The 24,535-nt window shown below is 36.7% G+C and overlaps 1 protein-coding gene across 1 annotated transcript in view; it reads left to right on the forward strand.

Moving 5' to 3' along the window:
- The window catches only part of PGGT1B (protein geranylgeranyltransferase type I subunit beta), an 83,325-nt gene that overhangs the window by 29,210 nt on the left and 29,580 nt on the right, over positions 1–24,535 (forward strand). The window contains exons 3-6 of the mRNA XM_004376981.3: positions 10,156–10,223; positions 14,869–15,020; positions 16,569–16,701; positions 22,191–22,236. Coding sequence (XP_004377038.1) covers positions 10,156–10,223; positions 14,869–15,020; positions 16,569–16,701; positions 22,191–22,236 — 399 coding nt within the window. The remainder of the gene's footprint in view (positions 1–10,155; positions 10,224–14,868; positions 15,021–16,568; positions 16,702–22,190; positions 22,237–24,535) is intronic.

Genomic DNA, 24,535 nt, shown 5'->3' on the forward strand with positions numbered 1-24,535 from the left:
TTTCCGTTCTCTGTCAGTTTTCTCACTCCATTTGGTGCTTGGCTGAGTTCTTTATCTCTTCATTTGATGTTTTAGGGTTTCAGGATTGTTGTTTTCTCTGTTTGGCTTAGTTTTTCGGATGTTTGCTGTGGAGGGACGGCGTGGTGCTTCTGCGTAGAGCCTAAAGAATTCTTAAAGATTGAGAAGGTGATGCACCGCCCTTTAGAAAACAGCAAAATTTTTGAATAAGTAGTCACAAAAGAAGAAATGCAGGCAGTCAGTAAATAGGAAGAGATGATTAACGTTACTAGAAATCAGGGAAATGCAACTGAAATGATGTTGTTATGTAATTTTTTACCTTACATGTCAGTTGAGCAAAACGTTTTTAAAAGTTGGCGACAATGTGGGGGAAAGAGCATTTTCATATTGTCTTGATGGAATAAAAATTATTACAACCTTTGAAGGGCTTTTTAGCAGATAATTTTTTATCTTATTTGTCATTCTCATGTATGCACAAAAAAATATATGTAGAAACATGTTTGTTTTAGTATTGTTTGTCACAGTAGCGAGTGAAGTAAATAGTTATGAGAAGTGACAGTTAAATAAAGTATGGCACAGTAAATAATACTGTGCAGTAATAAAAAGAATGAGTGGATCTATATATGTACTGACATGAGACTCTGTCCGTCATAATGGTTAAATGATAAGTTCTTATATGTACCAAGTTTTTTTTTTTTTAGTAATCTATTTGAATATAAATGCATACGAAAGCTCTGAAAACACATATAGAAGACCTTTGTGGAGAGGGAAATAGATGGGAATGGAGTTAGGGTCTAAGATGACAGGATCAGATACTTAAAATTTTCTTCTATGTACTTCCATTTTTTGAATGTTTACAATAAATATGCAGTTTGATATGTAAACATTTAAATTAGAAAAATTCTTAGCTTACCCTCACTTCAAAATAGAACAAAATAAACGATTAAAAACTAAACTTAAAGTTACATTGGTTCTATACGAAGATTGATATTTTGCTGTATGGCAGAAATAATGCCATACATTATTTAATATTTTTTAATTTTCAAAGGACTGTCAAATACATCATCAGATTTGTTCTTCATGTGCTTTCCCCATAGGAGGAAACTGAGAGACAAAGTGATTAAGAGACTTGCCTTAGGCCACACACAGATACTAAGTGTCTGAGTGAGACTGAAATTGGAGCTTTTGACTCCAAGTCTCAGTGTCTCTTTATTAAGTATATTGTTCCCTGGTGGAGCCTTATGTAACAAGACTAACGTGTATCAAGTACATTGTGAATATTTAATCAAAATTAACCCAGACCACCACGTAACACCAGGATTGTAAAGACCTTAGTGGTGTCATACTAATAAGTGTGTGATCATACCACTGGGGAGTTGGAGGCCTTCTCATGAGCCGCAAGAAGAAATTCTTAGGAAATACAAGGGATCAGGCTGGGAATAGTGCATTCCTTTCTCTGATCAATGGCACAGCCAGAGAATAAAAGCTAGAACAGAGCGTGACAAGCATATTATAGTCATATTACAATGATGATACGATGTCCAGAGAGATTAATAATAACATTTGGCCACAGTCATACAACTAGTTAAGGCTGGAAACAAGATTAGAATCTAGCCCTTTGATGTCTCTATTACATAATACTGATTCAATGCAGTAGGTGTTTTGTTTTATCATGCATGTTTATCTGTAAAATACAGAATTTCTCATGAGAGCTCTGAAGCTATTTTGTGGCTATAAAGGAAAATACATGTAGTATCTTTTCCTTAATAGATCCCATAAAATATTAGAATTAAGTGTTTGGAAATGTAGATGAGGTGGTTTAATATTAAAAGATAAAATGCTTAATTATTATATAGTAGATTTTTTGGATTGCTGGCTTGTTTTTAAATAACATGCTTAAAGTGTAAGTATTCTTTCATATGGCTAAATCAGGCACGTTGGCAAATGTTAAAAATTGTAGAGAACAGCTTTTGGAAACATTGTAGATGAAGAATTTTTTGCTAAGGTTATCCACAGTGCTGGGTTTATGTCCATAACTTTCTAAACTATATCCTTGTAGTATGGCATGATCACAGTCTGTAGATCATTTTCACAGTCCAACTAATTCTGAATTCTCAATTTACTGTTATGTTGGAGGAAATGCTATTATATCTCTAATCTCTGTGAAAGAAAGTCAGTCTCCCACCTGGCTTTTCTTTAATTGATCAGAGTCCCATGTCTAAAACTCATTAGTGAAATACAGAAAACAGATGCAGAAAAAAATATTTTTAGCTCTAGGATTTTTTATGTACTGTGTCTGGGTCTCTCTTAATGTCATTAAACAAGGATTGTGTAAGGTGTGTCCTATTTCTAGGAGCCCTTATGTTTTTTGACACCTGTTGTTGTTAAGTGCCATCAGGTGGGTTCCTTCTCATAGTGACCCTATATACAATAGAATGAAACACTGCCTGGTCCTGTGCCATCCTCACAGTTATTGCTGTGGTTGAGCCCACTGCTGCAGCCACGGTGTCCGTCCCTTTCATTGACGGTCTTCCTCTTTTTTGCTGACCCTCTACATTATCAAGCATGATGTCTTTCTCCAGATACTGGTCCCTCCTCATAACATGTAAAATACGTGAGACAAAGTCTCGCAATCCTTGCTTCTAAGAAGCGTCCTGGCTGTACTTCTTCTAAAACAGATTTGTTTATTCTTCTGGCATTCCATGGTATATTCAGTATTCTCTGCCAACACCATAATTCAAAGGTATCAGTTCTTCTTTGGTCTACTTATTTATTGTCCAGCTTTCACATGCATATGAGGCAATTGAAAATACCATGGCTTGGGTCAGGCACATCTTAGTCCTCGAAGTGACATCTTTGCTTTTTAACACTTTCATCATTTCTGTCTCACCGAGGTCGTATTTTCCAACTGCTTATCCTTCTTCGTTTCTAACTTATTCCAATCAGCAGTGATTATCAATGCATGTTGATGGCATGCTTAATCAACTTTAGACTGCAGAAATTGGTCAAAAGCTTCAGTTCATCTTTGGCATTAGTGTTTGGTGCATTAATTTGAATAATAGTTGTTGTGATAGTTAAGGTTGTGTGTCAGCTTGGCTGGGCCATAATTTTCAGTGGTTTGACAGTTTTGAAATGATGTAATTTGGTAGTTGTGTAATGATATAGTTATCCTCCATTTTGTGATGTAATGTAATCACCTCCATGATGTAATCTGATGTGATCAGCCAATCATTTGTAAGGGGAATTTCCTCAGGAGTGTGACCTGGATCCAATATATATGGATGTTCTGGCAAAGCTCGCTGGATTTTGCTCACTCTGGATCTTGCATTCGCTCGTCATCATCTGACCTCCAGTTCTTGGGACTTGAGCCAGCAGCCTGCCATCTCACCTGCCGATCTTGAGTTTGTCAGCTCCTGCAGCTACGTGAGTCAGTAGAAATCTCTAGCCTGACACCTGACCCACGGAGTTGGGACTTGCCAGCCTCTACTACTGTGTGAGCTGTTTACCTGAGATAAATCAAGTCTGTCTACACGCTTCACTGGTTTTACTTCTTTAGAGAACTCAGCCTAAGACAGTCATATTAACTGGCTTTCCTTGTAGATGAATGGACGTTATCCTTTCACTAACAGCATTGTACTTCAGGATAGATCTTGAAATGCTCTTTTTTGACTGTGAATGTGTTGCCATTTCTCTTTAGTTTGTCATTCTCAGCATAGTAGACCATATGATTGTTCCATTGAAAATGGCCAACACCAGTCCATTTCAGCTCACTAATGCCTAGGATGTCAATCTTTATGCATTCCATTTCATTTTTGACCACTTCTAATTTTCTTAGATTCATACTTTGTACATTCCACATTCCGATTATTAATGCATGTTTGCAACTATTTTTTCTCATTTTAAGTCATGCCACAGCAGCAAATGAAAGTCTTCAAAGCTTTACTCCATCCATGTCAACTCTACTTTTAGGAGGCAGCTCTTCCCCACTTGTATTTTGAGTGCCTTCCAACCTGAGAGGCTCATCTTCCAGCGCTATATAAGATAATGTTCTGCTATTCATAAGGATTTCGCTGGCCAATTTTTTAGAAGTAGATCACCAGGTCCTTCTTCCTAGTCTGTCAGCTCCACTGAAACCTGTCCACCATGAGTGGCTCTGCTAGTATTTGAAATACCAGTGGCATAGCTTCCAGCATCACAGCAACACTCAAGCGACCACAGTATGACAAACTGATAGACAAGTGGTAGTTTGAGACCTATGAAGTATTATTTATACACCTATTCCTCGCTTATTGACTATCTCATTATCTGACATTTCACATTTATGACAGTAGTAGAAAAATCTGCTGTCTAACTATTTTGTGCATTAGTGGCACACTTCTGGCGAACACTAAGGCGTGAGGTAAGAGTATTGTTGGCTGTGATGGTTAAGGTTATGTATCAGCTTGGCTGGGCCATAATCTTCAATGGTTTGGCAGTTATGTAATGATGTAATTTAGTAGTTATGTAATGTAATTTGGCAGTTACATGATGATGTAATCAACCCCTCATTTTATGATCTGATGTGGTCATCTTCCATTTTCACGTAAAACTGATTTTCGCATAACGACCTGATCTTTGGACCCTAACCATGTTGATAGTGAGGAGTGGGTGTATTCATAAAATATAAGTATCTAATTTTACACTGATGAAATTTTACATTCTTTACTTGAATTGTTTGTGTAGTGCAGAAACCTAACTTTTAAAATGGAGATCAGAAAGTTAAGAATATAACTAAATCAGATTTTTAATTATATCTAAGCAGCATGACCACCATTTAGTAATCATTTTATCATTATTGTCTGGTGATATTTTAGCCTAAGAGCTGTCCTTTATTTGAAGTACCCATATATAATTCGAACCATATTTTTATTTTATCTTTTATAATACCATTGTCTCTTAAAAGAAGGGACATGCACTTCTTTCTTATGAAAAGCAACTCATCTGGTTAAACTCTAATTGAAGTTTGACATTCTACAAGTTTATAACCATTTTCTTTTTGTTTTTTTAAATACCTTAATACAATGTCTTTATAATGCTTGACACATAATTGGTTTTTAATATGAGCTTAATAATAAAACCCTAAGTTTTAAAGTAAGTTATGTCACCCAGGTTAATAATTGTCTTCCACGTGTAGATACGCAAATAAAGGAGTAAAAATGGCATGGGGGCTGCGTCTGACCTCCTTTAACTTCACAGGGGGAAAGGAGAATCAAGATCAACAGCCAAGGCTGATTCCTGTGAGGCAGAGGTCAGATATACCTCCTCTCTTCACCATCTTTACCAGTTCTGACACCAGCTGTCCCTCCCACAGCACTCTACTTCTCTGCTGAGTTCAGTAATTCATTGCAGTGGCCACACACAACTCACAGACAATACTCACGATTATAATGTTTATTAAGGAAGTAACAGGCTACTGTTCAGGTTCGGGAATGCTCAAGATAACAGTTCTTCCATCAGGATAGCCTCTTTTCAACTGTGCCTGCAGGCACGCCTCTCTCTGGCCTCTCGGCCTCAGCCCTACTCCAGCAAGTATTACAAATCTCTTTTAGCTCCGCTGATAAGTGCCCAGAGGCACCACACTCCAACCCTAGGCTGCGGCCCAAAGGCAGTCAGCTCTGTTTGGCAAACCTAGCTCCACTAAGTTGTCGGAGGCACCCTACTCCTCCAGCAAGCTTCCTGCCAAAAGGCCCTCAGCTTTCTCTTCACTGCACCGTTTCTTGCTGGTCTATCCAGCGGCCATTTCTCTGCCACCGCTTCTCACCGTCTTCATTGTTACAGCACTCTCTGTCTCTTTCTCCTGGTTCCAAGAGCTTCTCAGCACAGGGAGTCCGGGTCTAAAGGATGTGCTCCATTTTTGGCTCTTCTTCCTTGATGGTAGTGACATCCTCTCTTCCTGCTTCTGGGATGGCTCATTTTAAGCCTAGCAGGATGGCAAAACTGACCAATCCCCTTGATGGGCCACAATTACCTTATTTGTACAGTCCCACCCAATCACTTGGATGGAAGTTACAAGACCGTGCTGAGAAAGTCCACACAAAAGTGATGCATTGCACTGCAGAAGGGATTGTTTTTCCTTATAGTTGATAGCTAAACACATTACATTCTCTAGTTATACACCCCTATGCATACCCTATATTTACCCCTATACATACATATCTGTCTTGGAAGAAGTGCAGCCAGAGTGCTCCTTAGAAGCAGGAATGGTGAGATTAGTCTCATGTACTTTGGGCATGTTATCAGGAGGGTCTAGGCCCTGGAGAAGGGCATCGTGCTTGGTAGCGTAGAGGGTCAGTGACAAAGAGGAAGACCCTCAAAGAGATGAATTGACACACTGGCTGTAAGAATGGGCTCAAACATAACAATGATTGTGAGGGTGGCGCAGGACTAGGCAGTGTTTCATTCTTTTGTACATGGGGTCACTATGAGTCGGAACCAACTGGACGTCATCTAACAACAACACATACTCATACACAATCACACACACCTATTATAATCACACACACCTATTACAACCACATACGTATTCCCATTTTTGCTGCTGCTGCTTTTCTTCCTACCTACCCGGTTTTCATTCTTGTGAAGTAATTTGGATTTTTGTGATTTGTTGCTGTCAAAACTATTTGCGTATAAGAAGATAAACTAATTCGACTATGACTCTACGAAAGTGGAGGACGTATTCACCAGATCAGTGGTTCTCAATTCTGACTGTGTATCAAACGGATTTTTTTTTTTTTTTTAATATGGTCGTCCAGCCCCCACCCTCAGAGTTTTGATGCAGGCCTGGGCTGGGACCGAGGAGGCATTTGTATTTTTTTCAAACTATGCAATTGATTGTGATAAACAGACCACACTAACAACTTCTTGTTTGATTTGCTACTACTGAATAGGAGCACTAGATGGAGCTATTTGGTAACCTCCAAAGGAGTTTAAAAGTTTACCCTAAGTATACATCTAGTTGTAAATTTGGAATGAATTGCATGTTTATACTTTAATAATTTTCATGAATAGATAAGCTTACCAGAATTATAAAAGAAAGTACAACAGCAGACAAATCTTGACAGGAACTAGAAAGGAGTACCTATTGAATCTTTTAAAATTATTGAAATGTTGTCACTTAATGAGCATCATTTTAAAAACATTAGGATTTAAGTGTGTAGCTGAAAGCTCAGTGAGTCTTTTTTCTTGGTTTCTTATGGTATTTAATGTTAATCAGCTTTCCATAGAAAAGGTTAAAATATATCTTCTTTATTGTTTTTACTGAAATAAACTAAGCTTCATAGTCCATACACTTTTTAGAAGAGGGCAAGAAATATTGCATTGTCTTTTCCACATACTGTGACTTCTGATGCCTAGGATTGTAATGCTTTTTTCAATATAACATTATGTGCTCTCCTTTTTGAAAACGGGGAGATGAAGGCATTTTTACTTTAAAGAAACTTTCTGCAAACTACAACAGTAGCTGTTAGTTTCCTCCTGTTTCACTTGGCAGATAAAATCTAACTCATTTTAAATGGTTGCTGTTTATTAAGTCTTGGTCACTGCACTAAGGACTTTAAAATATTCCTTTAACCATTACTAGAACCCTGCAAGATAAATATACTATTCCTAGTTTAAAAATGGAAGCAGCTAGCTCAGAGGTTAAGTTACTTGCATACAGAACACAATGCTAGTAAGAATGGGAACTTGAGTTTGATTCTGAGTGTCTGTGCTTTTAACTATAACCTTCTGACCTTATGCGGTATTTTTGAGCATCAGTATTTTTTTCTGTTTTCCAGAAAAGTTACTAATATAACCAAGCTAAAAAGTCAGAGGTAAGCAAATAGAAATGTTAGTCATTCATTCATTGATTTAGTCACCTCTGAGGAAATGATATTTCATTCAGAAACAGGTATTTATTGAGCCCCTGCTACATTTCAGCCTCTGTGTAACACCTGGCAGAATTATCTAACTTAGGAGGGGGCTCAAGAAAGCCTTCTTAGTGGAAATATAAACTTAGACTTTAAAGATGAAATCAGAGCTTGCTTTCTTCAAAAGTAGAAATAGGATCAAATTTTAATGGAGGGCTACCAGCGAAACAAACATCCCTGGATGGTGCAAATGGTTAAGCACCTGATTACTGGCCAAAAGGTTGGCAGTTTGAACCTACCCAGAGATGCCTTGGAAGAAAGACCTGGCAATCTGCTTCCAAACGGCCACAGCCTTAAAAACCCTATGGAGCAGTTCTGTCTGCATACATGGGGTCGCCATGAGTCATAATCGACTGAAAGTCAACTAATAACAACCAGCAAGAGTGATTGCTTGGCCAGGATTAAGAAGCTGCCCAAGATAGCTCTGTGTGTGTGTTTGTGTATGTGTGTGTGTGAGAGAGAGAGAGAGAGAATATATACAACAGAACATACACCCATTCAGCAGTTTCTGCATGTACAGTTCATTTACATTGGTTACATTATTCACATTGTGTCACCATTCTCACTATCTCTACCCATATTGTTTCACCACCATTAACTTTTGTTCTCTGTGCCCCTTAAAGTTCTCATCTGTGCTTTAGAGTTACTGTTGTCAGTGTCATCTCATATAAATCTTTAAAAGAGCACAGTGCTCAAGGGTGACATTCTTTATTAATTGAGCTGAACTGTTGTTTAGTTTAAAGATTACTTCATAGGATAGTTTCAGGTCAAGGTTTAAAGATTATTTCAGGACAATAGATTTGGGGTTTCCTGCAATTTCAATAGATCCAGTAAATCTGGTTCTGTAAGAATTTGACACTTTCTTCTACATTTCTTCTTCCTTTTGATCAGGATCCGTCTATTGGGTCCTTGATCAAAACTTTCAGTAATGGTTGCCAGGCACCGACCGTTTCTTCTGGTCTCATGGAAAGGAAGTAGTCGTTCATGGAGGCAATTAGACCTTCAGTCTATTTCCTCTCCAGTTCCTGGGTCTCCTCCTCCTACTGCTCCAGGTGATTAGAAACCAGTTATTGTATCTTGTATCTTGCAAGCTTTTAATACCCCAGGTGCTGCTCACTCAGTCAGGAGGTAGAACAGAAATTGAAAACAGCGATAGACCAATTGACTGGATAGACCCACGAAGGTATGACCCTAAACCTTTGAACCAAGAAATCTAATCCCATGAGGTACTTAGTTGTACCTAAATAATGTCAACGAATACATCCTTTTTTGTTTTTTGGCTGCTGCTGCTGTTGTAAAATTATATATAAAACTATTTGCCATTTCACCCATTCAATAGCTCATTATTATTGTGGATGTGATTGTTTTCTTTCTTATGTTTTCAGTTTACATTCCATTGATATCTTAAAAAATGAAAATTTTGCCTAGAAAAAATATTTGTGTGAGGAAACATACATTGAGTGAGTAGAGATTAAATGCTAATTTATAGTGCTCTCTATATGTCAGCCATTGAAAACTTTGTGAAGCACAGTTCTACTCTGACACATATGGGGTCGCCCTGAGTTGGAATCAGCTTGACTGTAACTGGTTTTTTGTATACTTCAAAGTGAAGTAGGTTATTGAATTCAGAATGAAGGCCTGTCTAATACTAAAATACAAAGTATACATTTTTTTCCCCCGTGATTATAGAGCCATTTATACTGTTAGCTTGGTCGCATGTAAGGAGGCAATGAGTTAAAGTAGAAAGACACTGGGTAACAAGTTGGGATTCTACACCCTATTTTGTCATTAACTGACTGTTACCTCAAACATATCATTTAACCTCTGGGCTTCTGCTTTATATTCTTTAGAATGGGAGATTGACTATGTTGACCACATAAAAAATGGCCACATAGGAAAAGTATGAAAGCATTTTATATGTTTTAAAGTGGCTACAAATAAAAGGTACCTAGTAGAAAATCATTATTTTGTCTATGATTGGTGTGAGAATTAAATGAGAAATTCTCATAAAGCACCTAGAACAGATCTGGCATATAGTAAGCATTTAACACTAGCAAACATGAAAATTGAAACAGTGACAAAAGATTAGGTACTAAAATACTCTGTTTCTGAAAATTGTAAAATTGAACTACTTTAAGATTTATACAGAAACAAGGTATACTTTACATAACTACATGTTTTCATTTTCTAGGATCAAATTTAAATCGCTGTGGTTTCCGAGGCTCTTCATACCTGGGTATTCCATTCAATCCATCAAAGGTTAGTTCTCTTTGCGTCAGGAGGAAGGAGAAGGGAGATGAGATTTTAGTGAGAATGAAAACTAAGGCATTCTACAGAAAGAAACAGGCTTCCAAATTTCAGTATAGCTAAATACTATGTAATGCATATTGTGAACTGAAACCCCTTAAAGGAAATCTATGCTTACCTTACTTCCTGGAAGAATGCACAATCCATATATACACACAGAAGTTTCCCTTAATCATTACAAAAAAAACATGTGACTCTGGTGAAGTGAATTCCTTTATGTGGCCTTTTACCTTGGGTCTTTGGAGGAACAGCGTGAGAGATTATTACCCTAAACCCTGAGGAGTACCTTTGCCCTAGTTTTCTACCCCAGAAGTTTTGTTATACTTTCTGGGTAAGCTGTAAACAACTTGGTTTAATACTTTTTGTCTGGGCCTAGACTGCAGCCTGCCCTGTGATTGGAATGCACCTCGTAGGGATTGGTCAATATACAATGCAAATGAAGTGACTATGGACTATGCAAATTAAGTTACTATAGCCTACTATGCAAATGGAGTATCTGGCTTCCAGAGAGGAAATTGGCCAGTTTCTGACCCCTGCTGGGCAGGGCCATGCCTTGAAATTGACAAGGAGTTGTGTATATGTGCAGCCAACCTCACAGAAGCTTTTCAGACATAAAGAAGCAGGAAGAGAAGCAGCAGGAAGGAGCAGAAGAAAGAAAGAAGAGAAGAGAAGCAGAGAGACAGAGAAGTCAAGAAACCTCCTAAAAGAGCTGTAACACTGAAGACAGCTAGAGGCCCAGAAGGGCCCAGTGGCAGAGTCAGTGGTGACAGATGGCAGGGCCAAGAGGAGCCTGTCCTCAGGGGGCTGAGAGAGCTCTCCTGCACCGAAGAAGAGAGACTGCCTGTATGCTTCCTGATCCTGATCCTGAGTTGTAGCCTGTTGATCCTGATTCTATGTTGTACCCTGTTCCTTAATAAACCACTTAACTCTAAGTATGGTCTGTAAGTTCTGTGTGGCCATCGCAATGGATTATCAAACCCAGTCAAACCCAGAAGAGAAGTAGAGAGTGCCAGGGGGGTTGGTGTCAGAATTAGTGAAAGGGTTGAAGGGTGGAAGCATGTCTGACCTCTACCTCATGGGAATCAGATTTAGGCTGATCTTGATTCGCATTATTCCCCCTTCCGTTAGACAAGCTCTGATGCTGTTACTACTACGGCCACTTTACACATTTCTTACATATAGCTCTTTCCAAGGCAGTGATTAAAGACCCCAGTAGTGAATTTGATGATCTTTGTGGCACTGGGCAGAACTTTTTCAGGGTTATAGGCAGAAGCTTTAGTATCAGCACATGCCAGGGTAGAAGGCAGTGAATACTAACAAAGTGAGGAGCCTTTTTTCTTCAAGGAAGCAGATTTAGATGTGTTATCAAGCTGCAGATGTTAGGAGTCCCTGGTTGGCACAAATGGTTAAGTACTGAGCTACTAACCAAACAGTTGGCAGTTTGAATCAACCAAGAGGTACCTCAGAAGAAAGATCTGGTGGTCTACTTCCAAAACATCACAGCCATTGAAAACTCTGTGGAGCACAGTTCTACTCTGACACACATAGGGTCACCATGAATCAGAACTGACCTTATGGCAACTGGCTTGGGCTGTTTGGTTTATTTGTTTGATCTGTGCACAAAATATCAATATTTTTCTTCAGTAGAAAGCAAAGAAAAACTTACTCTGCTCTTGTTCCAAGAGGCCTCAGACAGTAGGAGCTTTTCCTAGATGGTGTCAATAAGCTTATATCATGGTTACAAGCTAGTAGTATCTGACTACACTGAACAAGTTAAGATTTGTATGCAGTTAAAAGCTGAAGGCAGATGATGTGCTGCCGGTTTTTCCTTAGTCTGTCTCAAATTTTTGGAATAAAAAGTAGCAATTTTGGAGAAGATGGCATGATTTGATAGAGCAGTGCTTCAACTTTCTTCCACTGTCCCAAGCCACAGACCAGCTTGCCTGTGTCAAGGTCATAGGAGTTTACCAAGGTGTCTCCAATCATGTGTGCTCATTGCTCTTAGTAGAGAATATAAAAACAATGTATTCATTAAGATTTGTCTTTTTTTCCATATATGTAATATTTTCCAACTTAAGTCAGGCCTGAATAAAGGTGGCTCTCCACTTAGTCCTAACAGACAGGGTATCTATATGTCATGACATTGGTACAGTACTGGACCGTATAAAGATATATACCTATACTTGCTGGAGTACATTACTTTTAAAAGATCCTTTCTACCCCACGCCCACCCCGCCAGGCATTTTCAAAATAACAGGAATAAAATTGAAGAATAAACTATTTTTTGCCCTTCAGAAATTCTCCTGAAAGTAGTCCCTTGGACCCTTACCATCTTCTGGGGAAGCTAGGTCCTACTCCATGCTGTGTTACAGTTCATCTAAATTCTTAGCAAGTCCCACAAGGAATTTTTTTCACTGAGGGTGGTGGCTGAGAATACAGAAGACGGATGGGGCTAAGAGAATCTTAGGAGGCACAGAGGATTGTCCAGTAGAGTATATAAATAAAATAGTGTCATTGCTTTTTCTTTTGAACTCACCAAACTACCTGTGGACCATCGGCTTACCCGACGTACGCACAGGACCTTTAGTGCCCACAGAGCACATTTTGAGAAGCAGTAACCCACTTTTCTCACTGTTTTCCTTCACAAATCCCATCCTGTCTGTTGAATTATGTATTATCCTTAATACATATACCTTTGCCTATATTTTTTCTGTTACTTATAATGCCTCCTCCCCTTCTAAGCTCATCCCTCTGCTGCAGAAAAGAATCCCTTATTTAAATCTGTGTATTACTATTTCTTCCTCGTAGCATTCATTACATTCTTATTTGAGCAGAGCTCTTTTCTGCCTTTAAAGTCCACATTTGATTTATGTTTGGATCCCCCACAGTGCTTCTAACATAGCAGAAGTTTAGTTTTAAGTACCGAAAAATGATACATGCTATCGGAGTTCATAAAAGGCAATTATAAATGTAGAATAAAATAACCAGCAGAATTAGAACATCAGTTATAAGGAGGAACTTAGAATGAAAGAGGTATCAAGACTAAAATTTGCTTAGCGTATTTGTGGGACCATATAAAGAATGGTGTATATAAAAGGGTGGATGGGTTGAGTGGGTTTATATTATAGGTAGTATTGAACACCATGCAAATTATTCTGTGTGGAACCACAGAAGGTCATTGGGCAAGAAAATAAGTGATTTGTGTTACGATGCCAAGACCCTTGGGTCATGATTCCAGAGAAGTAGTGGCCCTTTTGATATTTGCCTTGCTCTTGTATATCATCATGATAACTAACATCTTTATAGATAGTAACTTTATTTATTCCTCATAGTAATCCTATGAGGTAGACACTAATATCTCTGTTTTCCAAAATGAGGAAAATGAAGCAAGCCAAGATACTTCTTGAGCCAGGATTTGATGCCTTTTAATGGTTGTAGAAGTTAACATTTATTATGTAAGGCAGAGGAGTCTACTTTAACCAAAACTTTGGTACAAATTTCATTTTAACACTATAGCATTATGAGCAATTATTCTAGTATTTAAAACAGTTATTGATGAACCCAAACTAAACAGAGGGAAAACCTATAAGAAAGATCAATTAAAAATATGCTTTTCTTCTATCAAAAGTAAAACTTCTTTAAACTCAGAAATAAATTAGTACAACATGAAATTTGACATTTTTCAAGAGAAATCAGCTTTTTAAAATAGTCAATTAATTGGATAGATTGCCTGACTGTTTGAAATTATGAAACTCTTAATGCTTTGTATATTGTGAAATGTGAAGTTACTAGGCATACTAATCAATTTTTAAAATCAAATTTTATCTATGCCGATGCCAGCTCGCAGGGCCTTTTATAGGATTTCCTGCAAGGTGTCACATGTTTTATAAAGCTTTAAGAGATCTTTGATAACTATTTGTGATTATCTTTTGTTGAAACAGTCAAATCAATTGGACTAATCCAACCCATATTGTGATAATTTGGGCTTCCTAGTCTGGCTTCCCAGCCCTGCCTGGGCAATTGCTAGTCTAATAGTCTTCCCTCTGTAAGAGCGTAGGCTTCATAAAACACTTTTTGCAAGCAATACCCAGTTAGGCTGTAAATTTTAGAAACCATGATTTATTTGTGGAGAATTTGTCAGTTTTAGTATTTTGAGCTCTTCTTTGTATTTTTCTTTTTCATTTTTAAAATTTTTTTGCTAGTCTAAGTGCTCGTGTAGAGACTCAAATAATTAAACTATATGAGAGAAGAATGATAAGGTTTTCCACTGTATTGGTTTTTAATATTTTTATATGGCGATTACAATTGTGATATTTAATTATGAAGTTCAGATAGTTTGGTTTATTTGAATATCACAAATACTTCCATAAAGCTTGAGATTTCTAGGATAAATTTAAAAGTTATGTAGCCTGGAATGCTTGTGGTCATACTCATATTGAGACTTATGTAAATACAGGTTTGGTTTTCTTGCTTAGTCAGATATCTTTACAATCAGTATAAACAACATTTAATGTTACTGTTTACAGAAACCTTATGTCAAATTACTTAATGGAATATTATAATTACTTTATTAACATTATATTAATTTTGAATTTAGAATCCTGGGACAGCTCATCCTTATGATAGTGGCCACATAGCAATGACCTACACTGGCCTTTCGTGCTTAGTTATTCTTGGAGACGACTTAAGCCGAGTAAATAAAGAAGCTTGCCTAGCAGGCTTGAGAGCCCTTCAACTAGAAGATGGAAGGTATGGGTCATTCTTCATTCCCTTTTTTTTTTTTTTTTTAAATGAAAACTCTTTTGGAACAAAAAAAAAAAAAAAAGACTGAATACTGTACTAGAACTTTAAAGGATCATAAACTCTCATTAGAACTACCTGGAAGTTCACTGTATATAGTTAAGTGCCAGATCAAAAAAATCTAAGATTTCTTTTATGAATGAAAATAAGAGTAATTACAGTGGCAGAACTTTTTATTCCTTTTGGTTTTTTAACTGAGATGATAGATTTATAAGTAAATGATTGAATAGCTTCAGGATTAGGATCTACTTTAATTTACCTTCTGGGTGAAAGAATGGATATTTTGAAGTAAGCATACATTTAGTCTAAACTTTTACTCCTTAGGACAGTGGTTAAGGGAGGAGAGATAAAAATTGAATATTTTATGTAGGTAGTTTCTGTGACATTTTCAAAGAATAGAAAAAGAAGTTAGCAAGTTCATCAACATTTAATGGCTCATGTGCTGTGTCTAACTTAAAAAGAATCTTCCTAGAGTTTTAAGATGTTAAAAAAGCTTAAGCTAGGAAGTAATAGAGTAGTAAGTAGTGATGCTAAGGAAAAGACTTCACAGACAAATCCGGCTGTAGTCTCACATCTTTGTGCTCCATCTGCTAACGTCTCTGTTATTTTACTGTCAGTGTATTTAAAACCACTGCTCTTGATGAGGTAAAAATTAATGTAGATACATAGGGTAAATTGACATCAGTTGTAAATACTATAAAACTAAAGATTTACTTCAGCCAATACATGTGACTATGTAATGTTTCATTATTTCAGTATAGTTTGATTACTGCTACCTTATCCCTGTATATAAATAAATAACTAAATACAAGACAAAATATTGCCTCTCTAAAACTAATTAAATAGATAAAAATTAAATTAGAGCATAATATGATAAATCAGCTAATTATCTGTATATGCATTTAGGAGAAATTTCACATAGCAAATCTTGGGCTTGGAAATGTCTAGTACTATGCAATGGGTTCCAGATTTTATCTGCTGCTTTTTCTGCCATCAGTTCTCAAGTCCATATGCCACAGCTGTCCCTGGCTGGGAGCAAATAAAACTTACTGTGAGTGGTGGCTTCTGGGAAGGAGTAACTGGTAGTGTGTAAAGCTACCGAAAAATCAGAACTTTAAGGTTATGGTTTAGAAATAGTTTTATATGATTAAAATTAATAGCCCTGTTCTTTATTGGGAAACCCTGGTGGCATAGTGGTTTAGAGCTATAGCTACTAACCAAAAGGTCAGCAGTTCGAATCCACCAGGTGCTCCTTGGGAACCCTGTGGAGAAGTTCTGCTCTGTCCTATAGGGTCACTATGAGTCGGAATCGACTCGACGGCAATGGGTTTATTCTTTATTGAATAATACACATAGAATATGGTTTTTAAATCAATGATAAATTTTTCTGAGAGTAAAGACACTCAATAGATATTTCTCACACCACTGCCCCCTCCCCATGTGAAAAATTATAGTAGCAATTTATGTAGCAAATCTTATTATTTTTATTATTTTCAGTTTTTGTGCTGTACCTGAAGGAAGTGAAAATGACATGCGGTTTGTGTACTGTGCTTCCTGTATTTGCTATATGCTCAACAACTGGTCAGGCATGGATATGAAAAAAGCTATTGACTATATTAGAAGAAGTATGGTAAGTTATATTGAATAAATTAACTATTTTAGTTCATGATTATTGCTGATATATGGAGGCAGAGGTGTGATGCATGCCTCATCTCTTCCACCAAGAATTTGTAAATGAGGACAATAAAATTGCATTCTGAGTAGAGTGTTGGAACAACCATACAGAAATAATCTTAAAGAACATATTGACTCAGTGGCCATTATAACATAAATGTAATCAGATTATATGCAAAGAAAAAATGTTTTTTTATCAGAAAGGGTTAGGGGCAAAAAAAAAAAAGTAAATTACAAAGGCAAATGTTGATAGCCTATCCTAGCAGGGGCCTTTGGGAGCCCTGGCCAAGCCAACTGGAAAACTGTGGGATCCTTGATGAGGCCATTCTTATATTGGGTATGAGTTCCTTAAGCCATTTTGACTAAGAAGACCCAAATATAACAAGACTGAATTGGCTAACAGTAGACTTTTGGATCACTTTTTTTTCCTTAATATTTTTATATATTTTTAATATAAAATTAAGTAATGTAATATATATTATATATATAAATTAATATATATAATATATATAAATTAACATAAAGGAAGGTATCAAGCAGAAAATGTTAATTTAAAAAATAATAGAAACAAAAGCTTAATCTCAGCCAGAATTACTCTTTGCTCTACTTTTTAATCTTTTATGTAAAACTAGAGAAAAAGAAGTGCTGCTTTGCAGTTTATTAGTTCCCATATGTAAAGTTTTTAGTTCTATAGATTAGAATAATTTGGGCTGTTGATTCAACTTTTACTAGTCAGTGTTTCAAAATGAAAATGTCTGTAAATTCTTAGAGGAGTGGAATTATTTTTAACTGAATGTATGAATGTTAGATCAAACATGTTAGAGCAAAATGTTAGAATGTAGATCAGATTTTGAAGAATCTACAATAGCACAAAATTAAATAAGCCCTGTAGGAGCAGAAAGAGCAGACCTTTAAAGGAGTCTTAAGGGGAAAGGAAATTCATGTGAGATATGAGAGTGGGTAATGTGCATTTTGACAAGAATACTACAGAAGCGATACTGTGTTCTTGTCAGTGCATTATATTTGGAGGCGCATGATCTTCATTTTGCCCTATTACTGATGGTAATAACTTTGATCACGTGGTTAAAGTGGTGTATGGCAGATTTTCCTCTGTAAAGTCACTACTATTTTTCCGTTGGTAATTATTTGGTATGTTGTGGTGAGATATTGTGGGATTGTATAAATATCCTGCCCCCACCAGACTTTTACCTACTAGTTTTAATATCTATTGATTTTCCACTTACATCATTCTTTCTATAATTATTAGCAGAAATTCTGTCATTAGAAAGAACTTTACCTGCCTGCCTTCCTTCCTATCACTATAGACTCTGGATTCTTGTTTTATTCACTGGGTTAAAATCTGTTACTATTGTTTATTTTGATGCTCAATTGTCCCAGATTAGTTCAGTGAGAACCCTTCAAGCAGACTCCCGTTACCTTTTGACATGTCCCCATCATTCTTTCAGCACCTCCTTGCTTTCTGGCACAATATATTCTACACTCATCTTTTACTTTCCCAGCCTCAGTCCTGAATCAGCCCCTTTCTCCAAGGAGCCCTGGAGAATGGTGTTTAGAAACCAGGATCTGGGCACTAGGTATGCTCATTGGTACTGCAGTGCCATTGCTTCTAGGCTCTCTGTCAGTAGACAGAACTAGGAAATGTGTATATGTATGTACATATAGATATCCTTACACACACACACACACAGAGTGTCTGTCTTTATCTGTTTATCTATTAAAAACCAGGAGTCTTTTGCTATTAGCTCAAATTCCAGTCCACCACCACAGGGCTCATTTTAGCCTTCCTTCTTACATTTGTAACTCCCTTCTCTCACACTGACAAACCTGGTTCCCATTATCCAGAAAACATGTGTTCTTTTTGTCTTGAGCCTGGGAGTATTAGTCAGAATACTATATTTAACAAATACTTGGGTTAGTTCTTTTGTTTTCTCCCTCTTTGTTATGGTTGCATTATTTATTTGAAATACAGTCAGGTTCATTTGTTTCTAGTTGAAGTCCGTTTAGGGTCCCCCTCCCCACCTTGTTAATGTTATTTATTTACTTATTTAAAATGTCAAATTAGCGTGGTTCTGAGAGTGAGAACTATACGAAAAGGTATATTCAAAGAAGTGTCACTCCCCTCCAGCTCTTCTATCTTCTACTTCCTAACTCTCATACTTAACACCTCATTCCCGTGCCCTCTGTAGACAACCATTCTCATTATTTTGGTTTATGCTTCCTGTATTTCTCTTTGCAAAAATGAACAAATAATATATATTTTTATTTCCTCTCATTCTTCCTCAAAAGATAACATTCTATATATGTACATATATACACCTATATATTTTTTTTGCAGTTTGCTTTTTTCACCTAATATATCTTAAAAATTACTCCGTATCATTTCAGACATTTTTCTCATCCTTTTAAAAAACTTTATAGTACTCCATTGTGTGGATGTACCATACTTTTTTGGGTTTTTTCACAACTGTTCTATGGGATGCATATATTTTATTTTCTAATTATAGACAATGCTGTAATAATAACTTTTTACATATTTATTTATGTATTGTTGGAGTTGTATTTTCAGGATAGATTCCTAGTAGTAGAATTCTGGATTAAAAGGCAAATGCGTATGCCATTTTATTAGATGTCATCTTTTTTTTTTTTTCCCAAAAGTAATGGACCAATTTGTATTCCCATCAGCAATGTATGGAATACTTGTTTCCCAACAAGCTTGCCAATTGAATGTGCTGTCGTACTGTTTTTTTTTTTTTTTTTTTAATGCCAGCCTAGTGGGTGAAAAATGATACCTTAATATAGTTTTAATTTTCATTCTTTTATTATGAGTGAGGTTGACTATTAACTGGCCGGCTGTTCAAAACCAGATTTAACCAGGTCATAGTTTACTGAACTGTCTTAGATTATAGTTTTCAGCAATAGTTTCTAGTCGATTGTTTTGCTTTTCTTCTTTAGGTACTTTAATTTTACGTGTGTTCTTTCTTTGCTTTTCTTTCCTTTTTCAACGAGTTTCTCTCTGATCCTTTTACTTCTTTATCTCATTTTTATTTTCATGGTGGTTTTTTTTTTTGTTTGTTTTTGCCTTTCTTCAGTGTCCCTTATTATATTTTTATTTGAGACTTATCCCTTGTGCATCCTATAATTTAGTCTCTATTTCTGAGGATATTTTTGTCTTTTTCTCCTATTTCTTTCCCAAAATCATGCGACTCTCTTTTTATTTCTTCTGTTTGTCTATTTCTGTTTTTAATCTTTAAATTTCCTTTCCAAAGTGATTTTTCATATTCACAAATGCTTGTTTGAAGACGGTTAATTACATTTGGGTTGTTGTATTATGTCGTCTTCTGCTTTATGGTTGTTTCTTTGGTGAGGAGGCAGATTTTCATATCCTAAGGTGTTTCTATTCTGTTTGCTCTGTGTTCACTTAGTTTGTATTAGTCTCTTTTCTCGTCATTTCATGAATTTCTTTTTTCTAGTAAAAATTCCCAGTTTAAGGGTGCCCTTCTGTCAGTGCCGCAAAGTACAATTTCATCAATTATTTTTAGTAGTGAGGAAAGGGTTGTCTGTTCTATGATTTTAGGGGGTGAGGGGGAGGTTCTCTTTTGTCTCCCAGGTCCTTAGCTTTAGCTTTTTTGATTTTTCATTTACTACCTAATCTCCAAAGGGCACTTCTCTTCCTTCTTACCTTCTTTTCTCCAGAAGTTATGCCTGTGAACACTGTCACCTTCAGTTACACATACTCTCTTAAGTCCCTTCCCCTTAGTTAGTGCTCTGTTCTACCTGGGCTCTTTTAGTACAGGCAGTCCTCACTTTGCATGGTAGTGGCAGACTGTAATGATGACCATTCAAGCTGAAACCATGCAAAGTGATCGTAATAATCAGTGCGAATAATTACAATTTTTCCATGGCTTTTAAAAATTTTTGCCAAAACACTAAAAACCCTTTTACTGTCAGTTATAAATGTATATATAGGAAAATGGGGGGAAAAAAGTGGTAAAACAGGTATTTATTTAGTAGACTGTAATTTAAAACTTTAGAAACATTGAAGATTAAAGTGTTTTATTTTTTTTGTAAACAGCTTATCAAGAGTATTTGAACAGTGCTTGCCCTCTTTTCATCACATAACTTACGATATGGAACGAGCATAATTTCTATGCCTTGGCAAATTGTCGTATACCTCTTTCTAACTTTATATCAGCTCCCAACTTGCACTTTTAATGTCATGAAATACCTCCAAGGGTTCCATTACTGTGGAATTTTTGCTGATGTCATGTCCTCTGGAACATCTTCATCCATTTCATCATACCACTTTTCTCATTTATGTAGATAAGTTAGCCTTTACTTAGTTCTTCTGGCTGCATATTTAGAGTCTCTTGAACAGTGGAACTGTCAACATTCCAACAGTCAGCTCTTTCTTCTGTAACTGCATTTATGTTTTATTTTAATTTCACTTTCAGCGTTATAACTTTTCTTTGCTGCGCTTTGATCTTTGGTGGACAAGTCTCTTCCGGTTATCCACTTTTGTAAAATGTCACATGAGTTTGTCACTGGAAGAAAAAGAGACAGCACAGCCACATGCTTTGCTGTCTGGGCATAAACTGAATAGCACATGAGTAGCGACCAATTACTAACAGACTTTAAAGAAAGTGACATTGTTAGTCACTGATCATGATGTGCATCTGTTATTTTTGTAGTGATCTGTGACCTGAAGAGCTAGCAGCAAAGCTTGTATTTCATGTAGTTATTCATAGTTGATAACACTGTGGTAACTGAAATTTGAATGTGTTGTGTTGCTTAACTAAATCGCGGGATTTGAGCATGTTGAAACTGTGCAGAGTGAGAGCTATCTGTATTTTCACACTTAGGGTGGACTCTCTATTTAGATAGTGATTTTAGATCAGTCTTAGACCTGACATTACCTCCCCTCACTTCTCTTCCTCAAGATTTTTTTACAGACTGCCCTGTTTTGATTTTGGAGAATATGTGCAAAGATTCAAACTTAGGCAGCTGTCATTATCCTTGACTACCCAAAACTGCCTCAGAATTGATTTTTTCATGGTTATCATGTTTTATGAGTACAAAATTCTTACATTTTTCTTCAACTCATATATACTTGCAAATGGTAGAGGAGTAAGGGTTGGGGCTTCTTATTGGGTCGAAATTGAATATGTAGGTACCAGCTGTAAACAATCTGTTCTCAGAATGTGCCCTAGTGTGTGCCATTTATTGAACTGACTTGGTGAGTAAGACAAGGTCAGTACTTGAAATGCCGCAATCTGTTTCCTTATCTGTAGAAAGGACTGTGTAGTTTGGAAAATATAAAAGAGAAATAATGAATTAGATCAAGGGACAAAAAATTAGCATAGTGGCAACTTATTTACTCATATATCATTATTATTTCCCTAATAAAATGAACTTTTTTTTTTTCAGTCCTATGACAATGGACTGGCACAGGGAGCTGGACTTGAATCTCATGGTAAGATGTCTTAAAAATCAATGAATGTATAGTTTCTTTTGTTCCTTTAAACAACATCATGGTACCTTCAGTAGGGAGGACCTCAGAAGTTTGTCTCAGCTCATGGTATAGCCTGATTATTTTCTATGCCACTTTTCCTGTTTCTCTCTTCTGACATTTTTGTGCCTATTTGAAGCCTCCTCTAGGTCAGTAATTATTTACAGATTATTCAGGTCAGAAATTTTCATACAGTGTATTCTAGTAATCTATCCATGTGTTAGCTGCATGAGAATGTCGTGGGATAATTTTTCAAAATATTGTTAGAAAACAACAGGTTTTCTTCTTTAGCATTACTGAAAAAGCTAGACCAAACATAGCAGAATATTAAACATGAATCAATAAATTTGCAAAGAAATGAAAAATTTTTATTTACCCTCCTGAATATAATTATCCTTAGTCCTAATCATAAAAAGTTTGCTGCATAAGATATGTTCAATACATATATTAACAGTCTTTTCTTTCCCATTTTTCCTCTCTGTGGCAGAACCATAATAGATGATAGTTACTAAATTTATCTTAACTTAACTCTCTCAGATTGAATGTTTCCATTCAAAAGTAAATAAGCTTTCATTCTTCTTTTAAAAAAAGAAAGAGCCCAGATCAATTTCCTCTTCCTCACACAGATTTTGTATGCTTATCTGTTGTCTCCATCCCTCTGCCAGTATGATAGAGCAAAAAAACAGAAGACCAGCATTTGGGTCCGTTAAATAAATGAGCCATAGATGTCCTCTGTGTATGGACCCCAGGTCGTTTATTTCTTCATAGAAAGCTGAAGCCTGTTAGCCCAAAAAGCCCACTAGCACCAAACTCAAATTTTCATATATCCAAATTGTTTTAAAAATAACCCAAACAGGCAGATTTTTAGCCATGCAGAGCCTGTCTGCTTTGCATACCTCACAAAACTACACCCAACATTTGCTGGCCATAGATAAGATAAACCCTGTAGTTATAAAGACCCCAAACTGCTGCTGCTCTTCGGAGCTCTCTGACCCAAGGATTTCCCGCCTTCTGCTTGAGGGACGTCATCTAGGCATGTAAATCCCCTTTTTTGCCAAAAGTTCCCTTGTTGTCTTCTCCTCTGGTAGCTCCTTTTGCCTCTTGCCTATAGAAGATCTCTTGCTGCCAGAGATTGCCTCCACATACAAACTGTCTGTGTGTAAACCAAAACCAAACATGTTACCGCAAGTTGATTCCAGCTCATAGCAACCCTATAAGATAACCCTCAGTAAATAGTTTGTTGTTCAACACTGCCATCTCATGGTCATATCATTTTCTTTGATCATTCCTGAACTCCCTCAAATTCACTACAAGGTCTCAGCCCTGACGCTTAACTAGTGTGACCTTGGCTCATCACTTAATCTCTCTGCAGGTTTCCTCATTGACCGAGTAGAAATAATTATATCTTTCTTTAGGATTGTTATCAGGGGATAAATATATGGGGGAAAGCAGTTTCTAAACTATAAAACAAGTACAAAAAATACTTTTAACATAAATTCCTTGACCCCATATCCTTGTACATCCCTGGGACCTTGTCCTATTAGGTATCTTCTCCCTCTCTCACGTTTTAACTCCTTCCTTCAACTTAGACATTTGTAGAGTATTTGTCGCTGGAGGTATGGAGAACGTGATATTAGATTTTCTTTGAAGCTTACAATAATTAGGCCACCATAATTCCTGTGTGTGCCTGAGTCTATATAAGATTGGAGGCTGGCAGTAATAATTATGTTAATGATCATTGCCACATGAAAAGGAGGAATATACTTGTTAAACAAAGACAAAATATGGCAGCTGTAAGAATTCCTAAAAAGACAAAGGTCTGGTACTCACTGTTGTGGGTGGTGTTAATGGCACTCCTGCTGAGGAAATACCTCACTAGCACCAAGGGACCCGTGGGATAAGTACTGTAGTTTCCAAGAAGTTGGAATTACGTTTTCTGGGATGTGAAACAGAGGGTTGCTCAAATATGATACTCTGACAGGTCCTGTTTAGTGAATTTTAGTCAGTATGACTTGAATAGGATTGCATCCATCAAGATCATCAGTGATGGACTAAGTTTCATGCCGCAAAAGCTTCCATCTTCCTTTTTTTTCTAAATTTCGTTCAGTAGGTCTGAGGCCTAAAACCCTAGTTGGAGTTTCCCAACCAGAGTGCTACAGTATACTGGTGTACCTCAGATGGGTTAAAGGTATTACTCCCTCAGTCTTTGGTTCATCCAAGTAGACCTAGGTGGCTGGAGCCTCTAGTAAGATTGCCTCTGTCC

Source organism: Trichechus manatus, unplaced genomic scaffold (assembly GCF_000243295.1).
Source record: "Trichechus manatus latirostris isolate Lorelei unplaced genomic scaffold, TriManLat1.0 scaffold00047, whole genome shotgun sequence".
NCBI lineage: Eukaryota > Metazoa > Chordata > Mammalia > Sirenia > Trichechidae > Trichechus > Trichechus manatus.